This window comes from Colossoma macropomum, unplaced genomic scaffold, assembly GCF_904425465.1.
Source record: "Colossoma macropomum unplaced genomic scaffold, Colossoma_macropomum, whole genome shotgun sequence".
Classification (NCBI taxonomy): Eukaryota; Metazoa; Chordata; class Actinopteri; order Characiformes; family Serrasalmidae; genus Colossoma; species Colossoma macropomum.
The window spans coordinates 17,751,175-17,776,586 of record NW_023494810.1 but is presented as its reverse complement, the minus strand read 5'-3'; the positions used below and the strand labels follow the sequence as shown (position 1 = coordinate 17,776,586).

The following is a 25,412-nucleotide window of genomic DNA, read 5'->3' as shown; positions in this document are numbered from 1 at the left end:
AAATTTACTTGACACTGAGTCAGTTAAATTTGTTTAAGTGAACAGTTGATGCAAAGGGTGACGCATAACCCCACACATACACACCTCATCCACTGAGTCATCCCAGAGCATAAAACTCTGCACCATCTGTGTGAATCACGTCTGCTGCCCAATAAAACCCCCTCCACCGCACCAATCTGCACAAAATGTCTGCTAACTCTTAGCAGTCCACAGTTATTGCCTTAGTTTTGCTATACTGTTAAAATGTTATGGCATAATTAGTTTACACTTGATTCACATTCTGTATTGACAAGTTTCAGTCTGCACTTTTGACCTTTCTGAGTTTGTGTCAAGATTTATTTCTGCAAAACAAGACTGAATGTTTAAAAAACAAAAAAATTCCTCAAATTCCATTCAAATCTCCTCTTCTACACAAACACAAATGTTGTACGGACCAAATGTTGTATCTGTAGAAAATACAGAATATGTATTTTCTACAGAAATTCTCTGCTTGTTTCAAAACAAGCTACAAATGATACGTTATTAAATAACTATTCATTGATGCTAAAAAGCATGCAGCCATTTTATACTTAAACAATATAACAATACTTGCTACAAGTCCTGACAACCTAGTGGAATAATCTGTTACATGCAACTTCGATTATATTTTAACTGCTCTGTGTTACCGTCAAGCTGCACAAAAATTACGTTGCATGGAACTTGCAACTATTTGCATTTAAGAGTCACCATTTAGGCCAGCCTTAGGGTTAAACCCTCTGCCACCTAACACCAAATACTGCTCGCAAGTAGAGGGGGGGAGAGAGGCAATGAACTTCTGACCTGTTATAGAGGTTTTCAGAGGAAGTTCCAGAGTTTGGGGGCATTTAGAGTGCATCTTCAGGGCTGCGTCTGTGTCTCACCCTGCAGGGCTGTAAAAACGGCACTAAAATCCAAACTTCCAGCCTTTTATAGTGGCCAGATGGTGGGGGAACTGTGTGCCCTGTGCCTCTGGACTTGTCTGAAACTCCAGTAAAGCCAGTCGACCTCTGCTACATAAAAAAGGCCACATTCACAAAGAAGAAAAAAAAACACAACACACACAGAACTGCCATCAAACAACAGTGAGATCCGTGAGAATGCAGGTTATAGACAGGGTCAGAATTTTTGCTAATGGTGACAAACTTCTGCACAAAGAGAAAAAGGCTTTTGTACTTCAAAATGTAAATGGACATTATCGTCATGTAAACTGTCCAATAAATTACTGCTGATTTAGTGAAAATTTAATTGATTTTAGCAATCTTCAGATACCAAACATGTCTTGGATGATCAACTAAATTTAGGTTAACCAGTTAGCTTAGATAGCTGGGTAAATGTGATTTTTCACCAAACTACTGCTTTAACTACTGAAAAACGCATAAATTTACCTGTAGTGAAATTTGTTATCACCTTCTTTGTAGGAATTGCTACATTTTTTCTTGCCTGTTCCATGTGTTCATGCACACTTTCTGTGAATGTTTTTCTCTTGCAGATTTTTTGTAAGACTGAATATGCCTTCCTACTCCCTTTCAGTAGTATCTAGCCGTGGAACTGTGGCTTGTTTTCCACAAAGAAAATGGATATCTCAGGGAGGCTGAGCGTCAGATGCAGGACTGTAACCATAGAACTAAGGTAAACTGAAACAAGTCTTATTGATCCTGTTTTCCAAAGAAATAAAATAAAAATGAACTGTTTTGGAGAAAAAAGCCTGAATACTGTGAGCATCCTGACCAATCAGTTACACATAAGTGTTTGTGGGTTTCAAAGTATTCATGTAATCTAACTAAATTACTATGACTGACAAAATAATTCATGACAACTGTTAACCATGTCAATATTAATTCATCAGTGCTTTTTAATACATTGCAAGGCTGTATCGCAATCGCAAAAATGCAATTTATGTTATATGCAATATACTTGCAATACTACTGTTGTTTTATCATACAGGTCTAATCCATCTCCTTCAAATCAACTCTGCCTTTCAACCAGTGTTATCTTCAGGTTCATCCTTGGCCAGGCCTAAGTGAGGTTAAAAGGCCAACACCCCCACACCTCCACCCCACCCACTCCCCAAACCCCCACTCACCCCCACACTATAAAAGAATGGATCAATCAATGGCTTCCGCTGCCCGTTTATCAGTTTAAGAGAATGGCTGCCTTTCTTAACCCATTCATGTTCAAAAATGTAATGAAGTATGATGAACAATGCCACAGAATTTTCTGATTGGTCTAAAGCTATACAATAATATTTGAATTTGAATAGCTTTGACTACATGGAATTGTCATACTTCTATTCAAAACCAAATTTGGACTTTCATCATCATCATTAAAAATACTCATCAGAATTCCACTGGGACAAAGAGACCAAAACTCACTTTAGTTGTATGGATTGATCAATTTCATCAGCTTTGTGCTCAGGCAAGCTCAGAAATCATAAGAATCAAAGGAAATTTAAAATTTCAGATAGGACCATTTAATATGCTTTAAATAAATAAATAGATAAATGTCATTTTGTGCACTCTCTCACTTCAGCAGCTGCCTCTTTTATTTACCCTGCTGGTTGAAGCTTCACATTGTCGTTTACGTCCTGCAATTCAACCTGACCTCTCTGTAACCCTGGTCAGGGCCTTTCCCGGATCATTAGGGCAGTGGTGGCTGCGGGCTGCTGGACTTAGAAGGTTAACTGTCTCCTCAGTGACTTTAGGGGGGGCTGCTTTAAAAACAGAACGCATGGCAGCTTCTCTTAAAGAAAGAAATACTGAGCTCTTCACACCATCCAAAATAACACCGGCCAATAACTTACTTTAGTTTGGACTGCAGCTAAGGCAGACAGTCTTGCCTTCCGTCCTCAAAGGCTGCAAAAAAATACTGAAGCTACATTAACGAGGCCCTATCCTACATTTTTCTTGTAGTTTTCCCCCATAAAGTCTGTGCATTTAAGTACGAAAAACAGGCTATATTTGTTACCATGCCTTTAAGACTGATATATGTAAATTAGCTCTGTTCTAAATGACTGACCTGTATTGTGCCTTATTGAAAAAGCAGTCTGGGCAGAAACATTTTTTATGATTTGGGACCGAGCTGCTATAAACTGAATAGGCAGATATATGTAAATGTGTTCATTTTTGTGACATCACAAACATCTAATTCAAAATGTGCCGTTTTACAGCTTAGTTTACATATTTAGACTGTATGGTCTGGGGTGAAACATACATTTCGAAACTTTAACAGCATTTACAATTCTTTTGTTTCACAAAAGCAAGGAAAATTAGATTTTTCATGATAAAGTTAGAGCAGGAGTTTTAATACAAAATGAATAGAAACATTCTTGAACACCCCCCCCCCAAGGTTTAGTATGCATGACTATGATTACAAATGCCAAAAACCTTATTCTTAATCTTCTTTCCTAATTCTGTATAAGCTAACTTAAATTACTTCCGAGTAAAACATACAAATATTCATTTTGCGTATTTCGGTCGTTATCTGCATTAAAGTCCATATTCATGAATCTGTTCAAAATGGATGTGTGTGTGTGAGTGTGTGCGGTGAGGGGATGTCCTAAATTTGCTTTCTCTTGCTTGTCTAAGCCAGCAAGGACAAATGCAGCTTCAGCACATTTTTCATACGCCATAGTACTTTCTAACAGAGCAAGAGAAACAGATGAAAGGGAAGAGAGAGAGAGAGAGAGAGAAGAGAGAGAGAGAGAGAGAGAGATATTAAAAAAAGGGAACAGAATAAAGGGAGAGGGAGAGGGAGAGAAAGACAGACAGAAAAGATAAAGAGAGAGAGAAAGAAAAAGAGAGAAAGTGAAAGAGAGGGATAGCAGAAAGTGAAGTAAGATGAAGCGGAAGTCCAGCAAAAAAAAGCTGATTCTGCGCTACAAGCCCAAACTGAGGTGAAGGTTTCCCCCCGCCCCCAGAAAGACGCCTCTTTGGCTCAAGTTCAAAAAAATCCAACAGGGAGGCTGTTTGCATTCCAGGAAATTTCTGCCGTTTTCTGCAGAAAGTTGGTTTCCGTGCTGAATGCGAACATTTCAGTGACCACAGCTGTCTCGACTTTTGCAGCTAGGCCTTCTGAAAGCAAAACGAAGCTGAGGCTCGTCAGGAATTTCAATGAAAACACACTGTGATCGACCTTGAAGCCCATCCAGGGAGGAAATATCCAGGCTGAAATCTGCGGGCCTCTTTTTGTTAAAAAAATGTCAGTTTGTCAAATTCCTGCTGAGTTGCACCTTTTTCTCTTTACCAAATTTTATAAGTGGCATGTTCAGGGTGAGCCAAAAATATATCTTGGCAAAAATAAAAAACAAATTGAAAATATTTATAACAAATTTCATTTACACAGGTTGAAGTTTATCATACCAAAATAGATAAAACAGCTGTATTTCTAAACAATCTCTAAAACCCCTGTAAGTGTACACTCATTATTGTCCTTTGCTATACTACTTGAATGTTTTTACCTAATTAATTATAGTTTCTTACATAATTCACTCCATTCATATTCCTATAGGTCAGTTTCCCAACCCAGTCCTGGAGATCCCATGTTCTGCACATTTTTTTGTTTCCCACCTGTACACACCTGACCCAGTATACAAGGAGCTTGTTATTTAGTTAAGGGTTTGGAATCAGGCTTGATAGATAGAGGGAAAGCACAAAAATGTGCATACCAGAGAATCACCAGTACTGGCACTGCAAGAGCAGCATGTCTTAACAAACACAGACAAAATGAGAAGAAGTACAGAAAAAAAGAAAAGAAAAAGAAAAAAAAAAAAACCACAAAATCAACTTTTCCCCCCAACTGTAGTGCCACACATGTCCCCCTACAGATCCACTCATGTGTTTCCATTTTACTCAGAGGAGGAAAATGACCTCAGCACAGTAAAAAGCAGACAAGGACTGTGAACCAGATGTGAGCAAGAAAGAGAAAGAAGAGGAAGGAGCGAGGGAGTGGAGGAGGAGAAAAAGAAAGCGCGAGAGAGCAAGATTGGAGCGCAAAACATCTGCCTCAAGATTTTACTGCCAGCCCCTGAGGAGGCCTGTGATTAAGGGTTCAAGTGGAGTTCCTGAGGAGGATTCTGGGATGTCTCAGCCATACTCCGCCTGCACTGTGGAGGCAGACTGAAAATAAAGAGGAAAAAAAAAGGAAAAAAAGAGAGAGAGAGAGAGAGAGAGAGAGAGAGAGAGAGAGAGAGAGAGAGAGAGAGAGAGGGAGAGGGACAGACCCAAGGAAGCAGGTGTGTGTGATAAAATGACAATGAAAAGTATTAAAATCTTCTTTCAGTGTTGACAATGTAAGTTTGAGACAATGTAAATTAAAAAATTAGTCACTAAAACAACAAAAAATTAATATAAAATAAATATTTCACTCGTGGAATAGATGGTTACATAATGAGCACTTGGTCAGACAATGACTTGACAAAATCCCATCCAAGCTCTTCCTCCTAAGCCTTCAATAACATCCTCCTACCAACCCCCTCCCTAATCTAAACCCACAGGTTTGGCCACAAAGACTCCCCCAACCCTGACTTCCCTCCCATCAAACCCCATCACGCACATGCCAGTGTCACTCCACACTTGGGCGCACCTGCCAGCCATACAAAGGCCCATTTCCTCCCACTGCGTTCAGCCAAGGCCCTGCGTCGCATTCACTGCAGGCTGCACCACAACAAAGGGAGATAAATTTAGGGAGCAGGCTTGATGATAGGGTGACTAATCCTTTTGGAGAGACTAATTCTATCACAGGCCCCGTTACATAGTCGAGGCCAGCTGAACCACGGGCTGCAGAAATGTTGCTTTGGTCAGGATGACCCTCCGGCCTGTACTTGCTCTGCTGCGGTCATAACTCACGCTTTCGCAGCTTGACCCAGACATTCCGATCATATCCGTCTGGGGTTGTTTTTATCTGGATGTTCCGACAATGTGCAATTACATAAGAGTCTGCTGCCAGAGCTGTTTTTAACCAGGCTCTCGAAGCACACCAGTTTTTAGACCTTGGTTGAAGATATACTGTCCGTGTTAGGCTACGGAATGCATCGTAAAAATTAGGACCGTATGACCAACCGTATTTTTATCATTATCGCGATAGGAGTTTCCACGATTAACACATTGCAAGAGCGGTGATGACAGAACATATCACATTACCTCATACATGTAGCGCCAGAGAGACATCATTACATTGCTGGCACAAAGCTTTAGAAGCCTACTTAGTGGTTCTCTGTGCTGGGATTAAACCCTGCTCTCCCACGCAGGAGATGAGTAACTTAAATCATGAGACGAAATGGCCAATTACAAAACACACACATGCACAACCCAAAAACTACTCCATCCTGAACTACAAGCCTGTAAAAACGCATTAAACATTAGGATTGTGTTTTAAGTGTGCAAGCTAGTAATTTCTATTGTCACAACATACTTCTTAACCAAGTTAAAAAAAAAAACACACATTTATTCTTGTGTGCCTACATAAAAATAAATATGTTTATTTGATTTTCTACTGAAAAAGCTGTTAAGGTAAAACTGATGCTAAGCCTTTCAGAGCTAAAAGAAATGTGCTTGCAGTTCTGATGCAAGTTGCCATTAGTAGTAGTATGTCATACAGTGTCAGAGACAACATAAGCATGTCTACTTGGATTACCTAATTTAACGTGGTTTGAGGTAAGTGTGTGATTTAGGCAAGCAGTTCGCACAATGCAAACTGGTTGCATGATGCTAAATACTTGATAGCTACACTAGCCTTATAACTCAGTACAAAACTAAAAAAGCTAACTTCAGAATCCAAATGTGTCTTGGCTGATCAACTACACTTGTGGGTAGTATGCTAGCCAGTGCTGTTAGTTGAGATAACAGAACTGGCGGTTAGTGTTCTCCACCAAGCGGGTGCAATGATGTTGCATTAGCGGCAATCCTTACTAGTGGGTGGAATTTAATACAACTAAATTTGCGAGAATTGTGAAAATTGGTAAAAAAAAAAAATCACCCAAAAAAATAAACAAATAAAAACCCTACATTTAGTGTAAGTGAGAAATTTGTTTTTCACTAAAGCTAATTTGATAATTGCATTACCATGAGCGGAGACTGGAGTGGATCTTTCAATCCACTTCAGCCAAATGTCATTGTAGCTAATATGTATACATTTATTTTTTGGTGAATTATTGCTTTTTACACTGGCACTGCCAAAAATTACAGGCCAATTTACACATTAACCTTTTCATAGGGGTAGGACATAGGGGCTATACTGTTCATCAAATCTGCCTCGTTATGTGGCTGAATAAAGGTGTTGGAGCCAAAAGGAGAGGTGATTACCCAGTTTGTAATGGTAAGCTGAAAATCAGCTTGGAGCTGTTTAAGATGTAAGGCTGTAAGCTAGCATTAGCTAGCAGATAGTGTCCTCCTCCTTCATGGACTGTAATGGTTAGTCTCAAGACACAAGGCTGTTAACAGTGGGCTCATTAAAGGATAAGGAGTGTTGCTATGGCTGGCATGATATTTCAGGCACTGGCTGCTGGTGTGGATGTTACTGGAGGGCTAGAATAAAAAACACTTGGACGCTAATATCACATTTACCCACCAGCCGGACAGAGACAGACAGAGACAGACAGAGAGAGAGAGAGAGAGAAAGAAAGAAAGAAAGAATAGGCTAATTGGAGAGGCAGGTAAAGTGGCTTTAGCTAAGGGTCTTAGCCAGGGCTCTGAAAGTAAAAGTCTTGCTAGTCACTTACTTTTGATGACTGAAGGCAGGAGCAACACAGAGAAAGAGAAAGAGAAGGAAAAAGAAAGAGAGAGAGAGGGGAGAGAGAGGCCCTGTGTAACTGAGTAATTGGGGATGACATGAATGTAAAGGCAAATCAGGCCGTTTTGAAAAAAGCTTCATCCTCAGAAAAATGGAAAGAGGTTCAGCAGATGTTTGCTGAGGAGTCGGTGAGGGGGCGGAGGGAACAAAAGAACGAGCAAAGGAGCGACAGTACGGTGGAGGAGTGAATACACAGACCCACACAGCTACACTGGGCTGTATAGCAGAGAGGCAGCTGTGCTGAATGCGTTTGACATTGGGATCTTGCCTTTAGGCATTCGTGCTGCGCTTTAATGCTGAATACAGCAGCAGTAATGTGGTCTGTGTTTAAAGCAAGAGTTCGGCAAAAAATCTGTTTTCTTACATTACCCCAAAAGTCATCTGTTGGCCAAGACATCACTGTTGTCTGAAGTTTGCTCTTTTAGTTTTGATCTGGAGCTAAGAGGCTAATGTGGCCAACCAACTCTACTTGTGATTGGTATTATGCAAATTGCATGACTAAATCCCGTTCTAACCTCAAACCCTGTTGAGAAGTAAAAATTAATAAAAATCGACAAAAGTACAGACAAAAGTTCGGGTTTTAAGATGGCTGCTATCTCTATTTTTAATATACTAAACGTCAAAGTTTATTTATATAGCGCTTTTTACAACAGGCGTGGTCACAAAACAGCTTTACAGAAAATCCAGGTCCTAGCCCCCATGACCAATCCAAGTGGCACGAATAAACTCCTTAAGAGCAAGAGAAAGAAACCTTGAGAGGAACTAAGACTCAAAAGGAAAATCCATCCGCCTCTGGTCAACACCACAGCAAAACAAAAACACAAGCAAAATGAACAAAGGAGAAGATCTGAACAGAGAATAAGATAAAATGTAGTTCTGTCCATTTTACAGAGAACAGTCTGTTTAAGATTACTTAAAAGAACAGACAGACCAAACATGCTAATGTGGCTAACAACAAAGAGAATGTAGTTTAGCACTTAGCATCATGCCAAGTGATCAGGCTTTACTAAACAACTCAATGCAGGCCTGAGGAGAGTGTGTGATAATTTAGTTATGCAGCTTGCAGAAGCAGTGGAGGTTCTGGAGGAGTGAATAAACACTTTCATACAGCTATGTTGGGCTGTTTAGCAGAGAAACAGCTGTGCTGAATGTGTCTGACACTGGGATCTTGCCTTTAGGCATCTGTACTGCATTCTAAAGCTGATTACAGCAGAAGTAATACTGTGTTTGAGAGAGTAGCACACTTTTGTTGTAATCTGTAGGCTTTACTCTTGCTCCAGCACCAATCATAAACTGGAAAACGTTCGTGAAGTTCAGTGGGAACAGCAATCACAAAGGCTTAGCTCTGTGTCAAAGCATTGCAACTTATTTTTTCACTTTTGCATTCTAATTTTCATCCCACACAAACCATACAATCACACTACTGAAACGGCACAGCCAAAAAAGGCTTACAAGAAATGAAATCGAATAGCCATCATTTAACACTGTGTACATGACATCATGCTAAAGCTGCTAGCTTCCATTTCACTATTAGCCACATATAATGTTTGGTTCAGAAATTAAATTACTTGCTTGAAGTCACTAGTTAGCACTAGCAAAAGCATATTTTTTATTAGTGGCTCAAAGAGAGAAACAATCAGAGAAATCTGTGGAAAGCACTGATTTTAACAACTGTGTTTGTAAGAGGAGATATTTTAATAACACGGATTGAAAATATCAATCCAATTTTCTAAAGTACTTTCAGCATGCAAAAACTTAAGGGGAAATAATCTTCCATTCCTCAAACATGACATACTCTCTGAAAGTGTATACAATGTGGAGAATCTGACATTATCTCCAAGCGGAGGCCCTCCTGCAGGCCGTGTGTTTTGCGAACAGCCATCTTGCTGAGTGAGGCTGAAACACCGGGTTTCTGAGAACCATCGCAGCACTGAGTGGAAAATGGAGGCCCAGCCAGCTGTATGAGGCGCAGGGGTGAATCAGCCTTTCTGGAAAAATCGGAAAAAAACCGCCTCAAAACCCTCAGCCTCTGAGCAGCAGTGCAGGAAAGCCTCGATCTCACACAAAGAGAGAGAGAGAGAGATGAGGGAAAAAAGTTCAATTTTGTTGCAATTAGCAATTTAGCAGTGGCTTAGCAGTTCAGCTGTGCAGAGTTGGCTGCTAGCAAGCTCTGAAAACAAACAGTTAAAAAACACAAAAAGTCATATCACCTAATCGAGCTTCCAGACTAATTGCACACAAAATTGCCTATCTTTTATGCATTAGATAATAACAGAGCTGGGAAGAACTATTTAAAAAAAAAACACTCATTGTCAAAACAATAGTTGCACCCAGAAGGAAGTGTTGAATTGCAATGCTATTTGGAAGGTAGATAAAGGTTACCAGGAACAATAAATAACTAAAAATGTAGAGTGATACGGGCAATAGTTATTGAGCTACACATACAGAAGTAGTATCTCTCAGTATGGCGTTGGGCTGCCATGTTTGCTAATGCAACATGCCAGATGTCTCGGCATGGAGTTGCAGAGGTTCCTAATTGTGTCCTGCGATAATCCATCCCATGCAGCCTGAATATTTTTGCACAGTTCCTGCAGATTTTGCAGTAGGGTTGGAATGTTGATCGCACATCCAACAGCATCCTACACATTTTCAATCGGGGATAGTTCTGGTGCTGCGGCTGGCCATGGCATAGTATCTGTGTCTTCAAGGCAAGTTCTTGAGATGGCAGCAGTACGCAGACAAGCACTGTCCTGTTGGAATAGCACACCAGAGTATGCATTCAGAAAAGGGCCACTGGTTGCAGAACCTCATTAACGTAATGTTGGGCTGTCAAAGTGCCTCCAATGAAGACCAAAGCTGATCTGGCATCGTACGAACCTGCACCCCACACCATGACACCAGACCTTCTGGACGTGTAATGCATGACAACAAACCGTTCATTTTGGCGCTGACCACGGTGCCTCCACATACAGATCCGTTGGTCGTCTCCACCAAGACAAAAGCGGGACTTATCAGTCCACTGCAGTTTGTAGCGACGTTGACGTGGTGTTAAGGACAGTCGTCGTAACAGTCTGCGTGCGTGTAGTCCTGCGTTATGCAGCCGTCTGCCAATGGTGCTGGCACTAACAGGATGACTCACGGAGGGCATCACTGTTTGCTGAATGTCCGCAATTGTGGCTCTTGGGTCATTCCGCACGTCGGACAATACATCGGCTCTCCCTCTCCATGGTTCATGTAGGTCTCCCAGATCATTCATGTCGCTGGTGCGTGCCTTCTTCTATCCACTTCGCCAAAAGCATGCTATGGTAATATCCTTATGACCGGTATGGTGCGCAATACCTCAATAAGACCATCCCGCTTCCCGGAGCCCTACGATGCGTCCCCTCTCAAACTTTTCCAACTGCTTGAATTGCTTTTGAACTCTTCTGCGAGGCATACTTCACTTGCAAAGGATGCTACCAACATAACAGCACAAGTCAAAATGGAAAGCACGCGCAATGGGACCTTAACCGATAAGGCCCATCCTTGCTTAGGTCACACGCACAGCCGACTTGAATCATTCGCATGTGTCAAACCTACCCACCAAGTTCCTGTCCTGTTCCTGTTCCCTCTGGGTGATTCCTTCTCGATTGAAATAACTAATTTTTCTTGCGAAATTTCATGATAAAAACTCTAGTGTGACTAGGCCTATTTTGTTGTTTGTTCATTAGCAAGTTTCTTTTTTGCTCTAGCTAGGCTAGCTAATGATAGGTGCTTGAGCTTCAGGAGTGGCATATGTGAATCCAATAAGCATGCTCAAATAAGCATGCTCAAATAAGCCCATCTGAATCGCCTGTTGGCAGAAAATGTTAGCCTAATAAGATTTAAAGTACTGAAAGTTAAGAGTACTGAATTGTTTACTGTGTTGTTGTGTTGGAACTTCTGTTATTTAATGAAATCCTTCAACAGAATGCTCCAATTGAAAAGAAAAAAAGTTTTCTTTTTTTTAACTGTCATATTGTTAGCTAATATTCTCATAAATAACATTTTCTTTTGTATTTTTTCTTTTTTGTCCCATTTATGTTTATTGTTACTTGCTTCTGTAACAACTGTACTTGTAACTTCGATATCAATAAAGCACTGCTGAACTGAACAATTTGTAATGTTTATTGTTCGATAAAGGCAAATAACAAACAAATTGAAATGTCATTTAATTCAGAACACTTTCATGCGTAGGGAAACGAAACGGAGGCTGTTGATACCAGGTCATCCTGACATCATTTTTGCTGGAGACTCACTCTTCTCTCGGTAACATAATCACCACCAGCACGGAGGAGGCCAGAGAGGCTGGAGATGAGTGAGTGTGCGTGTGCCAGTGGGAGAGTATGAGTGTGTGTGTTAGTGTGAGAGAGTGAGAGAGAGCAAGAGCAGAAGCAAGAGGCAGGCACAGAGAAAGAGTGAGCGAGAGGATGAGTGAGGAGGGGAGAGAAAGAAAAAAAGAAATGGAGAGAGAGAGAGAAAGAAAAAAAAAGACAGAGAGCGAGAGAGAGGAAGAAAGAAAGAAAGAAGGGGGAGAGAGACAGAAGGAGAAACAGAGAGAGAGAGAGAATTGGCCGGTTTTCCTCAGCTCCCACCAGCCAGAGGAAGCACTGAGTGTTCGTATTTAGCACAGGAAGAGCAGCTTTGCTTAGCAACCGCACTCGCCTCTCCAATCACAGAAGTTTTTGTGGCTAATGCAGGCTGGGCGTGGAGCGGAGCCGTCTGCGTGCCTCAGAGAAGTGAACAAGAGGCCATGGACTGCTTAAAAACACAAAATCACTATTTTCAGGAGAAAGTGTGTGTGTGTGAGTGTGTGAGAGTGTGTGTGTGAGAGTGTGTGTGAGAGTGAGAGAGAGAGAGAGAGAGAGAGAGAGAGAGAGAGAGAGAGAGAGAGAGGCTGAAGCTAAGAGCAGGCTGTCTGCACTACTGCAACAAAAAACACCCTCTAAGTGTTTAAACAATTTTAATTTCAGTACAACAAAAAAATGGAAAATAAACAATGCATGGCAACTCACCAATATGCCTATCTGTCTCTCATTTACTGTCTTATTTACATAAAATATAAACCCTAATACATAAAACCGACAATAGAACTGAAGCTTCATCTCAGAATCAAAAGTGTTTTTGAATCTATTTTGTACATGATTCAGAAATTAAGGAGCTGTTGGGCATTAATGCTGTTGATGTCACATTTAGTATAACAGGACTTTCATGGGAAATGAACATGTAAAATACCAATATGGCCAGTAAAATACCTTTTAAGGGTAAGTCCAAACATTAGTGGTAAAGGTAGGCCACTATTATACTGGGTTTTGGGCATGAAACCACTATAAAATAATTCCAATGACACTTGTTAGTGAAGTAAAATTTTTGTTTATTCTGTAAAATAATGACTCAAGCGGACGTAAAAGTACTTTCCAAAAAACAACATGAGGAGAAGTAAGAAAGAACTACTCACGTGATTTACAGAGGTGCACTGGACTAATTAAGTTATTTTGAACTGAACTGAATCAATAAGTAAACCACAAATGTAGGCTTAGTATTCAGTTATTAATCTTAAAGCTTATTGTTTAACAACTATTATGATTTATTCTATTACACTACTATGCAAGTTATAAGTTAGAAAATTGGGAATTATGAAAGTCTGAGTCCACATACAGGCTCTTAAATTTCCAGGAGTTTAAAAAAAAAAAAAAGCCAATTTTCTCTTAGCAAAGGCTGTTATCCTATATGAACTACATCGAATATATCCAGTTGTCTTTGCTTATACAAAACAGATATGCTCATTTTTAGCAGGGCAGCCTTTGAACATTTAACATTCAGCTTCATCTGAAATGCATGAGCTAATCTTCAAGTTAACTTTGGGGGCGGTCAGTAGGCGGTTCGTAGGCGAGAGCAACATACCAGTTTGTCACGCACAAAACACACATACACACGCCAAACACATACACAGCTCAGTTGAATCACCATCCCACTGACTAACAAACCCCAAAGAAACAGCCTGAACTACAGCCTGGTTAGCATGTACCACCTGCAAGCTACAATTAAAATTTGTGTATTTGTGCTATTATATACTTATATACACTATTATATACATAACTACTATGAGTTATGCAATGAAGGGTAAATCTGCATGTTTACATTCACACTTAAGGTTCAAGACAAAATGCAGCAGAACTGAAAAACGTCAAGAATGTTTTTCTTACCGCAGAAAAAGACACAACTCACTATCAAATTCGAAACATCAAATATCTTCTCCTACAGGTTTAACATTTAGAATCACTGCACTTCACACAGATTGCTGCAAATGAATTAGCATAAAATCACGGCATGTTTTATTAACTGTCAGCTATAACTGCGACCTCTAATGGTAAACGGACAGTAGCCTACAGGGAAGCGAGCTGAACCAGCAACCAGAAAGTCATGGGTTCAAACAATAGGACTGACTGGGTATTCCTGGTTGTGCACTTTGGTAAGGTACTTAAACCCCACTGCTCCAGGCACGGCTGCTGTGCTGCACCGAGATAAGGCATAGGTAAGCAGAAAAATTACCAATTTTCAATGTAAGCAGATCACTACAGTATAACTTAATTCAGCCTAAGGCAATATGATGGTGCTAAAGCTGTGCTTGGAAATTACATTGAAAATAAAAATAAAATAAATAAATCTATTATAAGTGGTGATTTATTCATATGTACATTTAACCCTTGCTGTTTTACAATTAATCAGGCATGCTGGTGATGGAACTTGGTCAGGAAAAAAAAATCTTATTACTTTACACTGTATATCACTGCACCCAAAGTTTTAAACGTAAATTAAAAAAACGTTTATTAAATATGGCACCACCAATTTCCCTATAGAGTGCATTTTGTGTCCTTTCAACTTGTTTGAAAACCTCACAAAAGCTAAATACTGTGACAGAGACTGGCATCAAGTATTGTGATGTATTTGCCACATTGCCTATCCTTAATTCCTAATTTGGTGTAACTAGCAGGACAATGATTAAAATTCTACCAGGATTAAAACAAATTGCATCCTTTGACTCATCAAAACAGATTAAAGAGGGAATATGAGGACACTGGGACAGCTCTAATGAGAATGGGGGAGGACAGTGTAATTCTAAATGAACGTGAACCCACGTAAAATTTTCACTTTGGCCGGATTCAAACTCGGCCGGCTCTGACTTTGTCAAACGTGTTCTGGATTAACCCAATGAGGGCAAGCTCAATTAAAGCAGTGTGTTTTGCGCATCATAGCAGCTGCGTACTTTAGGATTTTCCTTCTATCTCTGAGCAGCAGATGGGCCGCGGTGTTTATCATTGAAGTTGAAGATGATCACTATCGACTTCAGGGCAAATCTGAGAAACTGATCATTAAAACAACACGGCCATCACAGTGCCATCTGTTCGCATGTGCTGGTGGCAGTGGCTGGCTATGCCAGTCTGAGCTTTAACCCATGCCCCCTTTGAAATCAAAATCACAAAACTAAATAAACAGTACATTACTTTTCTGTAAATATTGGGGAATGCCAAGGGTCAGCAAGATAGGTATAAAGCCTCCCAGCATTCAGCTGTGGAGCAGTGGAACTGCTCTCTGGAGTGATGTGTATCATCCAATCTCTTTAGAATGAACTAGAGAAATGCTTTTGAGGTACCTGACCTCACTGATGCTCTTGTGGCTGCACGCCATCAAATCTTCACAGCAATGTTTTGACAACTAGCCTTCCCGGAAGAGTAGAGGCTGCAGCAAAAGGGAGGAAAACCTGCTATTAATTCCATTGATTTCAGAAGAAACATTATGAGTAAACGTCTACAAACTTTTAGATATACAGTGTACTTCTCCAATTAGCATCATGACAACTGCATACCTGAATCTCATTTGTCTCAATATATTTCAAGTTACTAAGTAATCTCAACTAAACTGCAGTTTCTAACACTGTACAACAATGTTATGTATAAAAACACAACAGTACAGAACATTGCTGTTCTTGATTTTTTACCCATCTTGGAGCCTTGCTTTTCTCTATACATTTACACATCGCAAAAGGAACAAATTCAGACACAAAATGTGCTGGCTGACAGACACGTCAGAGCATCTTTATCCTATAATCTGGCATGCAGCATACAAACATACAGAATTTGGCCAAGATTTTATTGGCATCACTGCATTAAACGTGACTGCCGGCTTGCAGCTGACAGCAGTTTACGTTCTATGATCTTGTATAAGCAACCTACATACAGTGAACAAAAAACAATATAAAACAACCATGTTTACACTGTGGTTGATGTGTTATTAGCAACATCCATGGAAACAGACAGAAGCCTAAAGCTTCTCTGAACTTTGTTGGGCAGTTTCCGATAGGTCAGTGGTAAATGCTGCGAGTGTCAGTTTTTGGAGATAAAAGCAGGTGTCAGGTCTTCACCCCCGCACCAGGCGGCACAGGACCACAGCTGACGGCCTTTAACCATGAGGTCAGGGCAAAGAGAATAGAGGGTACAACCTCAGAGAGAGAGAGAGAGAATCTTGCTTGTCTGCCCCACCAGGCCCGGCTCAGGGCGTCTCCGGGGAACGATTCAACCCATCACCCAGCATCATTAAAATTCAACTGCTCAGCATGGAGCCGGCCAAAAGTGGATTTTCAACTCGACCCGCTGAGAGCCAGCCAGTTTGTTTTTTGCGTCTGATTCTAAGTGTTGTTTTCAAACTGGCATGCACGGGTGGTCTAGATGTGCTGGATGCAGAGCCAGCAACAGCAGCTGTAGAGAACGTAGTAACACTGCACAATGTGGACAAAATAATATACTGCCCTTTGGGCATAATTGTATCATTGCAGCCATACTGCTACATATTTGCAATTAATCTTAAAACAAATTAACCCTTTAAAATCAATAAAGCTTATTATCAAAAAGCCTATAAACCTAAGATCACATTTCTGAACATTTCTGTGACTTCCTGATCATCTACATTTATCAGATCACACGCCTTGTGTACGATTATCCAATCAAAAGCCTTGACCTCCCACAGAATATGCGAGGTTGCTCACAGCACAAAATCATTAGTTTAAGCAATTTGTTATTGTGCTCACTTTCCATATACCAGCCTTTAACAATACTGGTATTTCAAACTTTTCCCCTCATACATGGAAGTGCATAAGAAAAACAATGAAAAAAGCACAATAAAATGATTGACTGAAATATCATGATAATTAGCGATATATCACTCAGTCCTAGTGGATGGCACTGTGGGAGCGAACCTGGCTGGCATGAAGCCTCACAGTCTACACCACGAAGTCAGTAGACAGATGGGGATGGAGATGAGGAGGCAGTGAGCTCATATTAATCTCTTCCCCCACCGGCACAGCTGATCCAGGCATTATGCATGCAAACTCGCACGCAAAGGGCCACCTCCACACACACCCATCCATTACCGCCCTCTCCGCCTTCAGCTGGACACTCGACTGATTGGTTTTGCTCTCGGGTGGGACAGTAATGTGATGGAGTGAGATGAGAGAGGAGGAGAAGAAAGACAAGTTTGATATGAGCTCCATTCAAAAGCTGCACGACACTTCCAAGTCCAATGTACTTCACAACGGTAGTGTCCATTATATTGGCTTTCTCTGTAGGTCATTTATGTAAGCACCAATTTAGGCAGGATAAATTCCTCATCCTCAAACAATATTAGGGCCACTGCAATTAATTTGATTAAATCACGATTAAGCTTAATTACTCAACAGAAAAAAAAAAAAACTTATTGATGAACTGGCACTGGCTAGTTCGCAAATTTAATGATGTGAACGCCTATTTAAATTTACCACACACACCCACTCATTATGGCCCTCATCACCTTGAACTGGACACTTGGCTGATTGGTTTTAGTCTCAGGCTGGACAATAATGTGACGTGAGCAGGAAAACAAAAACAAGTTTCATATCTGTTCCATTCAAAAGTTCCATGACCCCTCTGAGTCCAGTTTACTGCCCACTTCTGTTCTCTCTGGTTTCTGACGTTTTGGCAGGACTTCACTGACAATGCACTTGAAACGTACACTAGAGGAAGAAAGATAAAGCAGCATTCTGAGCAACTTCTTCCAAATCACATCACCTCCATACAATTCTAAACTTAGTGATCAGTGCTGCAAGTTACAGACAAAATACCATATCGCCGTTACATTGTTGTTGCATTGCGCCTTGCAATATATATTGTTATTCTTAAAAATAATGGGTCCCAAATAGTTCCTGGCATGGTCATGCAGTTCTTGAAAACACCCTTTACTAAGTAGAGAACATTTACATTGTCTGGAACATAAATTGTACTTCAAAGAACCATCCACTGAAAGCTCTTCATGGGACCAAAAGTCGTTCTTCTACGGCACTGCTCCAAGAGCTCTTTTTGGCACCTTGACTTCTAAGAGGGTAAGAATGATCAAGCCAGATCATGAGCAACAGATTAGGGCTGCATGATACAAACACGATACTAATACTCCAATTACTGCTTAATGCAGTAGCCCGTGAATTATATGGAAAACATACTGATGAACCCTCAATGTGACCAGTTTAAAGACTGGTCTGTATTATTTTAACCAAAATAATTTGTTTATTGGATCGTGTGAATGTCTAAATTCGTCCAAATACCTAAAGCATATAGCACTGATCAGGATGCTTGCAACACAGAGTAAAAATAAGTGATTGGTTAGAGGACTCACCGGCATATTTGAGACTTCTGCAATATTAGTACCGTGGAAGCCGACATCGCGATAACAGTTAACAAACAACATATAATACATGTATAGCACAGACGATAAAGCCAAATGTTAAAGCCTGAACAATTTGCTCCAATACCGTCTCTGTTCTGTAATATCTTGGAAACTGGACCACTCCATAAATGCTAAACTCAGATGCAGATAAAAGCTAGCCCATCAGAAATGACTGATCAGTCAGAGCATCCCTTTTCAGTTGGAAAGTAAACACTGCAAACAGCACTTTACTTACCAAGTACAACACTGATTATGACGTACCACTTGAAAAAAAATTAAGTGTAGGTAGTGGTCATCATGCTAATCTGTAGTCCTCTGAGCTCAATAAAATAATGTTTCAAATAACATACATAGCAAAACCAAAACTTTCCTTTAAGGTGTAGCATTGTTTTAAATCCGATAGTAATATGTTTTCAGATACAACGAAGTGAAGTAAGGAGTAAACAACTTTCAGTCAAAAATCAGACCCTTTGGCCAACTAAGAAAATTCCTGGGGCTGCCCTAACGCAGATGCTAATCCACAGACTGATATAAAATGGTGTTCTGAAGGTGATCACATTTGGTAAACTGCTTGGACCACTGTCAAAGTTTCTGTTGCAACATTCTCTGCAGATTGGGCAAGAGGTGAAAATATCACTTGCATCAAGCCGTGATTTTTTGTAGTAAATGTTTAGCCAGTAATTTATTCGCCATTTTTTGGGCCTTTTATCAGACAGCCATCTGTCCAGTTGGAGACCCAAAGGGCTATGTGATTGGCTAGCTGGAATGAAAGAAAAAGAGGGGGGTTTGGGGCAGGGAGGGTCACTGGTTTTGCAAAGAGGTCACGTGTCATGGCCCTTGGACTATACATGTCAAGGCCCCAGCGGACACAGCCGGCAATTTTTTAATGAATGTCCAACACCCTTCCCAGCAATCTCCCCAATGCTGCAGCCAGCCAGACAAAGTCTGGACACTGGCCTCAAAGGATTCAGGCCAGTTCTTTAACCACAACACAGACTCTGCAGCACATCCTTTCATGATAGTGATGTCATGATAGTGTGGACTAGATTTTCAGCAACTGCTGAACAAAAGCATCATCACTTACAAGAACCCGAGGAACGTGCGTAATCATAATGAATAATAAAAACCTTTTACACTATTTGAAAATGCCACCTGCCCATTACATTGCGCTAACACTTGATGAAGAATGGATCAACAGAAATTTTGGAAAGTAAACCTTTCAAGTTTTAAGTTATATTAACCAATATTAAGCCAAAGTTTTTTTCTTTCTTCTGTAAAGTTAACATTTCAGAGACAGAACATTGTATAATACAGCGGTTCTCAAACCAGTCCTAAGGGCCCCCAGAAAGTCCATATTTTCCCTTAATCCCTATGTATTGCAAATATGTGGACTGTCTGGAGGGCTCTGAAGACCAGTTTGCAAACTGCTTTTATAGAAGAACTATTTTTGGTTCTCTAAAGAATCTTCCAAACAGACAATTCTTTAAAGAACCACTGTAAGAGATGTGTGAAAATGGAAAAACGACAACATAATGTAAATAATACACACCATCTAAAGTTTTTTAGAACAATACCAACAAGCCAGGAAAACATATATACATATACAGCCATTTAGTTCCACCGTTCAGCTTTGCAAAGCAAATATCATGATAAAGGACAAACAACAATACATTGTGCAGCCTTATAAAGAAGCAGGCAGAGATTAAGTAAAATATGTATGACGTGAACCAGAGGCAGAGAGAGTGTGAGGGTAGTTTGATGAGTAAAACTCTGCCGTATTTAAGGGTAGCTGTGGCTGGGTGATAACACTGAGCTGTTGTCTGGTGTGTTAGTGAGCCAGGGTGGCCTGCTGTCCCCTCGTTCAGCTCCATCAGGATGATTTATGCACACACACACACACACACACACACACACACACACACACACACACACACACAGTGGTGCGCTCATCCCGGGGGGAGCTGACCCCCATGCTAACTGGGACACTTCTGACAATGAACCAGCGCAAACGCTTCATCCGAAGAAAAAAAAAGAAAAAACACACATCATCCTGAATATATCAGGACATTCAGGACAGAGGTGTAAACGAGTAACCATGTAAAGATTCGACTGGATTTGCCTCCTTAGGAAAAAAGATTCAACACATCACAGTCTCAGATTTCACCAAGATTCAACTGGATTATTTTGTTACGATTCATCATTTTTGTAAAATACACAATGAACTCAAATATGACTTGATTCAATTATGATTTTTTGGAAACAATTCAATGCATCATGTAATCTTAAATTTCACCATGATTCGATTAGAGTTTGATTTTATTATTTTGTTTTTGGTACAATAAGTACCTGTAATTTGGTTCAATAATTTTGAAAATATACCAAAAAAATGTAACTGGAGGAACTGAGGACACATCAGTGGAATATGGACAATAAAAACAATACATTAGGATTTGCATCATGAAAGTGCTCTTCATAATGTTCTGTAGATGGCTTTATATAGAACCTTGTTGAAAAGTGTTCTATATAGCACTCAAAAGGGTTCTTCTATTGTTATGATGTTAAGCTTGTAGCAATAGAAGAACCCTTTTGGGTGATATACAGAACCCTTTTCAACTATACATACACACATTATATATATATATATACATACACATACACATATATATATATATATATATATATATATATATATATATATATATATATATATATACATACACATATATATATATATATATACATACACACACACACACACACACACACACACACACACACACACACATATATACATATATATATATATATATATATACACACATATATATATATACACACACACACACACACACACACATACATATACACATATACATATATATATATATATATATATAATATATATATATATATATATATATATATAGAACCTATACAGAACCATCTACAGCAGGTTCTCCATCAATCTGAAGAACACTTCCATGATGCAAAGAATCCTTTAATCAAATTTAGTCCTTTGAGTGTTCATGATTTTCTTTACTAGAAAAGCCTTGAAAAACTATTTTTTAAGAGTGTACAATAATTGATAACATTCCAAAATCACTGCAAATAAAATGGCAGCTTAGATCGATGCATCATTATACTTTTGATGCATACAGTTTTAAAGCACTGAGTAGTACATTTTATTAAAACATGAACAATTCAAGTGCAAGCATAAACTGAGATGTAGGCCTTTCTATCGCCCTGTGTAGTAAATGATAAAAATAAACAACGCTGCATCTCTGAAATGTGTCACGTCTGTCACATTTCTCGTAGTAATCAAACTGCATTTGCCCCGATCAGCCACACTGAGCCTGCTGGAGTAACACCATGGTAACACACACACACACACACACACACACACACACACACACACACACGTCACGTTCAGCAGCTGCCACATGGTGTCTGTGACCACTCACACACAGGGTCAGTGGTGACCCCAAACACCACAGCTTTTTTGGGGGATGACCTCTACACCCCCATAGACACACAAACTCACACTGCACCCCCACAAAAAACACAATACACACCTCTATCTCATCCCCCACCCAGCCTTCCTATCTTTCTTATAATAAAGTATTCCCACAGCTCCATTTGTTATATGCAGATGTCACTGAGTGTGCAAACAGAGCACTAATGCTAAACATAGGGCAAAAAACAGACATCATTACTCCATTTTGGTAACAGACAGTGTTTAATTTCAGACTATGGCCGTAAAAGAACTGTCTAATTTCAAATGCTGGTAGAGAAAAAAAGCTCATCCAGTAAAAACTGCCTAATTTCAAATGTTACAGGTAAAGTCTTATTTCTAGTTTTGGGGAGAAAGTGTTTCATTTGGTCAAATTACTGAAGAAACAAAGCATCCAGCAAAAGATGTGTCTAATGTTAGATTCTGAAGGAAAAAATGGACTCGTCTGGCAAAGAAGTTGCTAATTTCAGATTCTGGAGGAAAAATGGTCACATCTGGCAAAAGAAGTGGCTAATTTCAAGTCACGGATATGCAGGTGAAATGCAGTCACTGCCGCAGAGGTTAACTGTGCAGAATGTTGGGCAGAACAGTGTTACATTCTTTAACACAGACCAAGTACATGCACATATCATGTATTAGCAATGTTCAGTGGATGCAGGTGTTCTGAAGCAGCTGTGCTTACATCACCGCAGTAAAAGTACGAATCTGCTTCATTAAAAAGGCAAACAGCGGTGTAACAGACATATTTTCACAATGTCTTGAATGGTTCAGATTGTTATTGTATTGAACAAACGTCTGAACTGATGGGGGTCGGCATTTTCCGAAGACAAACGGCAATATCACACACACACACAAACAGATGCACACACGCAGCCAAAGTTAAAAAACTGCCTGTCCTAAAAGAGTTGAAGTTCTCTCTTACATACACAGATGAACATGTTAGCTAGTAGTTTAAACAGCAACGTTCTCGTATTTAAATGCGCACAAGTGATCATGAGTGCATGCACTCTCACCCAAGTCTCAATCACACACTCAGTGTAACTCTTACCGTGATTTCTGGTGCTGCGTGTTTCCCGGCCCGCTGGAATTTCTCCTTTAGCTCGTCCAGCCTCCTCTGGAGCTCCGAGTGCTCCGCGGGCTGCGCGCGGTCGCGGTCCAGCAGCACGTACGCGCGCCAGTTGGCCGAGTCGAAGCCCCAGTGGCACGTGCGGTTTTCGCGGCGGCGGTGGCTGTGCACCACGAAGCGGCGCGCGGGGAACATGAACCCGCAGTCCGCACACTGCACGCAAGCGGCACCGGGGTTTGAGTACAGCTCGGGCACGAACACGCCGTCGCAGCGGCCGAAGCACTCGTGGTACACGGGGATGCTCTTCTTGGTGCTCGCGAGCTCCACGGCTGCTGGGTCTCCTCGCGGCGGGAGAGATCCTCCGTGCAAGAGCGCGTTGCAGAGTCTTTCGGCGTCCGTCTGCGTGATCAACCCGCACGAGGGTGCGGAGAACGGCAGCACGCCCACGACTTTGAGGATCTCGAGCTGCTCTGCGGTGCACCGGGAGCAGTACACGTGCAATTCGTCGCACACTGCGTTGATCTGCTGCAGGGAAAAGTCGCGCAGCACCGTGTTTAGAATCTGCGGCAAGCAGAGTCGCTTCTCTCCGCCGACCACGAAGCACGAAATGGTCTCGCGCTCTAGCACCGTCTCGCAGCGCGCTGTAGAACGGTCAGGAGGCACCAGTAAAGGCCCGGGGAGCAGGGGCGGCGGCGGAGAACGTGTGGGTCCTGGTGGAAGCGGCTCGTTCCCTCCGGTTTTACCAAACGGAGCCTCGCGCTGCCAGCGAGCCGAGAAAGCTGCTGGTCCGCCCAAAGAGCGCATGGAGCTCAGGTGGAACTGACGCAGAGTCTGCTGGAGACCAGCCGGAGGCTGGAAACTCGGAGCCGAATCCATTAGCTCAAAAATAAAGTAAAACAAAAATAAACGAGTAAACAAACAAACGAAGTACGCGTCGCAAACTTTCCGTTACTACTAAATCCAGTCCTCAGTGAAGCTCGCCAAAGTCCACACGCTCCATCTCTTCTCACTTTTCCGTGCAAGCGGTTAGCTAGCAGCAGAGCTAGCGGCTAACTGTGCTAACTCTCGTTAGCTAACTGCGTTAGCTCTCCGTGCTAACTAACTCTCCTCATGTTTAGCGCGCCGCAGCGATAGATTTTAACTCTGAAACGAGTTAAAATCTGTGTTTTTTCACTATCGAATAATATTCCGTGTCTGTTTACGACGAGGAAATGTCAGTAATTTTTGTCTCCAGTCAGAAAAACAAAATCCAAAAACTCCCCTCAATGCCTCAGACAGAATGAAGGCGGACCTGCTGAGGCAGAGACAGACAGAGAGAGTGAGTGAGTGAGTGTGTGTCTGCCTCCACCCTGAGAATCTCTCTCCCGTTTGCGTGCGTGTTCGTTCGTTCTCTCTCTCTCTCTCTCTCTCTCTTTCTCCCTCTCTCTCCCCGCTTTCGTGCGTTCTCTCTGTCTCCCTCTTTCTCCCCGCTTGCGTGCGTTCTCGCTCTCTCTCTCTCCCTCTCTGTCCCTCTTTCTCTCTGTTTGTTTGTGTCTGCTTCTCTTATTGAATTCCTGCCCGGAATGTAGTGACTCCCTGTGCTGGCCCTGCCCCCCCCCGTGCTGGCTGTTCTCCTCGGACCGGCTGTTCCCGGAATTGCTCTTCCTCCCCCCGTTGAGCGCAGCTGCGCTGCCCGGGACACTGCAGCTCCGCTAGGGGGGACAGTGTGTAACAGCATTTTTCATTCTGAAATACTGCTCTGGCAATAAACTTGACTAATTTCTATAGCAACACGTATTAATTTATGCGCATTTAAATCATGAATATTCATTATTCAGATTATAATTTGTATTTATATTTGTACGTTTACATTCAGATCATATTACATATAACATAAAACAGAATGCAACTTTTATATACACTTTTATTTGATCTTTTTATTTAATAATTTAAACTATTTACCTTTACAATAAGTGTGTCTTTGCTTGTAATATCACCATACATCATTAGATAGGAATGCAAATAAACAATTTCAGGATTTCAGAATTTCAGGATTCACTAATATAGTAACAAGAATGTCTTATTTTGTAAAAAGCAGTTAATAACTTGTGTGCTAGTTTGAAGAACTCCAGCCTTCACATGGATTTCTTAAATTCCATCACCAGCATATTTGATTTAATTTAATGAAGCATTGATTAGCCAATCTAGATGAAGGATAGATAATAACCACGTGTAATACTGGGCTGCCACAGAGAGATGCTTGAAATTGGTTAAACGAACATG

The 25,412-nt window shown here is 40.9% G+C and overlaps 1 protein-coding gene across 1 annotated transcript in view; it reads right to left on the bottom strand.

Annotated features, from left to right (window-relative positions):
- skib (v-ski avian sarcoma viral oncogene homolog b) overlaps positions 1-24,735 on the bottom strand; it is a 49,158-nt gene extending 24,423 nt beyond the window's left edge. Inside the window, exon 1 of the mRNA XM_036559692.1 lies at positions 23,133-24,735. Within this exon, the coding sequence (XP_036415585.1) occupies positions 23,133-24,026 (894 nt within the window). The 5' untranslated portion in view covers positions 24,027-24,735. The remainder of the gene's footprint in view (positions 1-23,132) is intronic.
- Between the last annotated feature and the right edge of the window lie 677 nt (positions 24,736-25,412).